Source organism: Morus notabilis, unplaced genomic scaffold, assembly GCF_000414095.1.
Source record: "Morus notabilis unplaced genomic scaffold, ASM41409v2 Scaffold2051, whole genome shotgun sequence".
Lineage (NCBI taxonomy): Eukaryota > Viridiplantae > Streptophyta > Magnoliopsida > Rosales > Moraceae > Morus > Morus notabilis.
In genome coordinates, this window is record NW_010359792.1 from 56071 (window position 1) to 60897 (window position 4827).

A 4827-nucleotide genomic window follows, 5' to 3' on the forward strand; every position below is an offset into this window, starting at 1 on the left:
AAATTGTCCCTGAGCTTTATCCTAAATTTCATTTTGGTTTCTAACTTTTTAAACATCTCACAGTTAGTCTATGAATTTGTTTCAGTTTCGGTCATTATGTTAACTATGAGTAAAATTTGTAAGTACTTGGGTAAATTAGGGAACAAAATTAGAAACATCTAAAAGCTTGAACTATATGTGGAGATGGACTTTAATTTTTTATATTATTTTAGTCCCTAAACTTTATATGTTTTTAATTTTAGTCTTCAACTTTCAAAAATTCTGTTAAATGTTTAATACAAGCTAATTCTCAAACAGAGTAAAATCTTAGAAACTAATTGTGAAACGTTTTAAAAGTTAGAAACTAAATTAATATTGGGAGTAGAGTTCTGGAACCAAGACTTAAACCATGAACTCCATATACATGGAAAGCATCTCACGTACTCATTATATACCAATTGAGCTAGTCTCTATTGGCCCTAATTTCCCTCCGATAAAGATATTTGAAATACTTCGTCCCCTATTTCTCTTTTAATACGCCGTGAGGAAAAAAAAAAATTATTTGAAACAAAATTTTGAATTGTGATATCAGGATGTAATATAGATTTCAGCCATAATGCTTTTCATTAGGAATGATGAAGATAGATTAGTTAATGTAATATATCATTTAATAAATAAAGAGTTAAACTATAAATAACCTGTGAAGCTTGATCCTCACTTAAAAAAAAAAAAAAAGCAATCATTTTGGATTATTATCCTTTCAACTATGATTTTTCTGTCTCAAATTTACATACTCTAACAAATTAATATCAAAGATTATTCATTCATCCCATCGAAACAAGATTATTCATTCAATTAGTGCTTATTCATTCAATTAGTGCTTACTCATTGAAGCATTAAAAAAAGGACCCTAAACTGGGTTTAAGAAAAAAGCCTAAAACAAGAGAGTTGTTATTTACTGATTTGAGTTTTTAACGATTATTTGTGAGTGTTCACGTTATAAATTTGTAGTACAAAAAAAAAAAATTATTCTAATTATAAATTAGCCTGTTCAAAATTTTATTTAACTAATAAAAAGAGTTTCTTTGTTAAGAGTAAAAAATATAAACTATTAAAATTTTTATTATATTTATATTAGAATTATTTATTATGCTTATTTTTTAATCTAAAGTAATTTTAATTTGATTTAATAGTCATGAACCATAGAAGAGGCTTATAAAAAAAAAAAGTCCCAATAATAAAACAGTAATTGCTAGCTATAATTAAAAAATATCGGTCCTATCATATAAATGTCCCAAAAAAAAAAAAGAAAAAAAAAGCAGAAATTAGAAAGCTCATGCGCGTATGGAAGAAATGGATATAGGCATCCTGTGTTCAAGGACGAACATAGCCCTTGTATCATGTATTGACAAATAACTCAGACCCGCGTATTACACCCAAACCTAGCTCTACTTTTGCTATTTAATATCTCACACGCAGAAGACTTATAAAAGCGAACAGAACAAAAGGTACTAAACAGAGCTTTCTTCTTTCCTTTCCTTTCCTTTCTTCAGCACATAACAAATTCACCATTCAATCAATACATACATACAAACAAATAAAAAAATAAAAAATAAAAAAAACTGCAATGCTTTTCCCAACATTTCTTTCTCTTCCACTTCTTCTTTCTCGCCTCCCAAACATCTAACTCCCAAACCCCAAAAGGCCAAAACCTCCCTCATTCAAGTCAATAACAACAACTCCTCTCTCTCTCTCTCTCTCTCTAGAATCCGAATTTGAGAATTTGAGGGAGGAAAAAAAAAAGATGCAGCCTTGTAGCAGAGAAATGCAAGGGATGAGCTCGCTATTAAACGCATCGTCGTCTCAAATCTCTCTCGAAGACCTTCAACAACAACAGTCTCAGTCGTCGTCGTCTATCCAAGGCTCTCAGATTCACCAGATTCACGCTTCCCACTATGAGCCCCCTCCTTCCCACGACGACTTCCTCGAGCAAATGCTCTCTACTCTGGGCCCGCCTTCCTGGGCCGACCTCGGCGGCCAACCGGGGAAGGTCCCATGGGACACCACCACCACCGTTCCCGACGGCAACGGCCCAAACAACAAGCCCAGAGACGACGAAACGCCGGACAACGTCCCGGCTTTCCCCTTTGACGAGTCCGCTAACTTGGCCTCCAAGTTTCGCAACCACCAGATCAGCGGCGGCTGCGGCTCAAAATCAGCTGCTGCTGCGGCAGCGGCCATGATGCTCCAGCATCAGCTCATGCTGGCTCGCGGAGGTGGCGCAGCCGGCGCCGGAGAAACCGGTCTTGTTCCGATGCCGTTGTCTCTCAGTAACGGCGAGTTTGACCGGTCTCAAAACGACGTCGTTGATGGCTCTTCGTCGTTTAAATCTCCGACTTCTGTGAGTTTCTTCTTTTCTTCTTTGTGAAGAAAGAGAAAAAACAAAGGAAAAAGATATTGAGATTTTTCTTTTTGGGCAGGGATGTGACGCTGCGGTTCAAGCACTGTACAATGGATTCGGCGCTGGATCTTTGGCCGGCGCTGGTCAGGCGCCGAACCAGTTTCACCATCCTCAGGCATGCCATTGATTTCGTTGATATTTTTCTAGGTTTTAAGATTGCGATTTTCTTTTCTTTTATTTTTTGTTCTAATTTTACTTTCTGTTTTGGTTTTTGATTTGATTAGGGAGGTTCGATGGCGGCGCAACAGAACTACGGAGCTTCGGGGCCGGCGATGAACCAGACACAGGCGCCGAGCGGTTCGTCTGGAGCTCAACCGGCTCAGCCCAGACCTAGGGTTAGGGCTCGGCGAGGCCAAGCCACCGATCCGCACAGTATCGCTGAAAGAGTACGTTTAAAAGAGATGAAACACTTTAATTTTTTTCTTTTTTCTTTTTTCAGTCTATCATTATCTGTTTGGTTCCAGGGAAAACTGGGGGGAAAGTGGGAACTCTGAGAATATTCGTTTCTGTTTTTACCAATTGTGTATTTCGTCTGTGTGTTTTTTCGTTTTCTGGGAAACCAAACAGGAGAGTTCATTAGGGTTTTCTGCTTCCATTCCTTTCTGAAAATGCGTTTGTGGGGCCTTTTTTTTTTTTTTTTAAATCTTTTGATTTTTTGTCCTGTCGTTTGCAGTTACGGAGAGAGAGAATCGCAGAGAGAATGAAAGCTCTGCAAGAGCTGGTTCCCAATGCCAACAAGGTAAACCGACTCAAATTCTTCTTTTTTGAGAATAAAATAAAAAAATATAAATGAAAATAACTTGAATTTATTGGGTTCGTTTTGGAGGATTCAAACTATGTGATTCAAATATTTTTAATTTATGTGTATTTTTTATGAAAAAAATACTATAACGAACCACGAATCATGATTCAAATCAAGAAACGAATCCCCTTACCAAACGCCTCCAATTTTCACTATTATTAACAGCCTTAAAATAAGGATTTTTAATGAAGCTTCACAGTTGCCTTACTGGTTAGCTTCGTAGTCTAATCGTAGATTGTAACTGCCGATCAGATGGTTGTGTAAATCCTGATATTCCCCAGGCCATTTTCGTCATTATATATGTCCTCGTAGACTAGGAATGATCAATGACGACGGCATAGCATCATCGTAACGACACGTGTAATTGTTAATTGAGGTTGTTTTTCTTAGGTCACCGTGCTGTAATGATAGCCTTCGGTTCGTACTTGGATTAGGATATAAACCTGTAAAAGCAAAAATGGTCCTTGAACGGTACTTAATTGTGTATTATCTTAAGTCTTTTTTTAATTAGTATTTTATTTAGCATAGTATAAGATAAGATAAGAATATGAAAATAATAATAATAATAATAATGCTCAAAAAGAGCTTGGTTTCGTTTGTGTCGTTTCAATTGTAACGTGTGAAATGTGAATTCTAAAATGGGGCTTTGGAATTAATGGTGGCAGACAGATAAAGCTTCAATGCTTGATGAGATCATCGACTATGTGAAATTCCTACAACTGCAAGTCAAGGTAAAGGCTCCCACTTTTTTCTCACAACTATATATATATATATATATATACACACATGTATATATATTATTTTTCTAATTCTGATCAGGACTTAATTGCTTTTTCTCAATCTGTTCTGTTCTGTACTTGGGTTTAAATTACTAATAAAAGAATTAGAAGGAATCACATTGTTGACATTATCTATAAGATATGATAATTTAGTATCTACTAGTATAATCATGCATTCATGTTTGGGCATTTTTTTTTTTCTTTTTGCTGGGTAGGACAGGTTCTGAGTATGAGCAGGTTGGGCGGTGCAGCTGCTGTTGCTCCTCTTGTTGCTGATATGTCCCCCGAGGTAAACAAAAATATCTGAGCCTAATGCAATTACAAAATATGATAAAAGTTATACAACTCATTTTTAAAAAAAATATTATAAGACCCTTTTTTTGAAAGTATTTTACAATATTTTGTTAAATTCATAAAATAATTTACTAAAATTGAAAGGTTAGAAGAAAATTTGTCAATGATATACAAAGTCTAGGGAACAGATGTGCTAAATATCCTATTTTCTCACGAGGACTAAAATGAAAGAAAGAAATCTGGAGGAAAATTGCAAAACCCCAACAAGGACACGAACCCAACTTCACCTACCCCAAATGAAAACTCAGCTTAACCAAACCCCATCACCTCCTAATCAAAAACTCACTCCCCAATTTTCCTATCACAACAAAACGACAAAAACAAAAGTAGCACGCGTGCCCACTTTCTCAGATTCCTTTCTCTCTCTCTCTCTCTCTCTCTCTCTTCCCCCTAGCTTTTTCACAGCCAAGCCAAACACCTTTTTTTTTTTTTTTTTTTTTTTTAAATTTTCT

At 35.9% G+C, this 4827-nt stretch overlaps 1 protein-coding gene across 1 annotated transcript in view; it reads left to right on the plus strand.

Annotated features, from left to right (window-relative positions):
* Positions 1-1456: 1456 nt before the first annotated feature.
* Positions 1457-4827, plus strand: part of LOC21386493 (transcription factor bHLH66) — a 3889-nt gene continuing 518 nt past the window's right edge. The window contains exons 1-6 of the mRNA XM_024163600.1: positions 1457-2380; positions 2460-2555; positions 2665-2826; positions 3114-3179; positions 3908-3973; positions 4242-4310. Coding sequence (XP_024019368.1) covers positions 1784-2380; positions 2460-2555; positions 2665-2826; positions 3114-3179; positions 3908-3973; positions 4242-4310 — 1056 coding nt within the window. The 5' untranslated portion in view covers positions 1457-1783. The remainder of the gene's footprint in view (positions 2381-2459; positions 2556-2664; positions 2827-3113; positions 3180-3907; positions 3974-4241; positions 4311-4827) is intronic.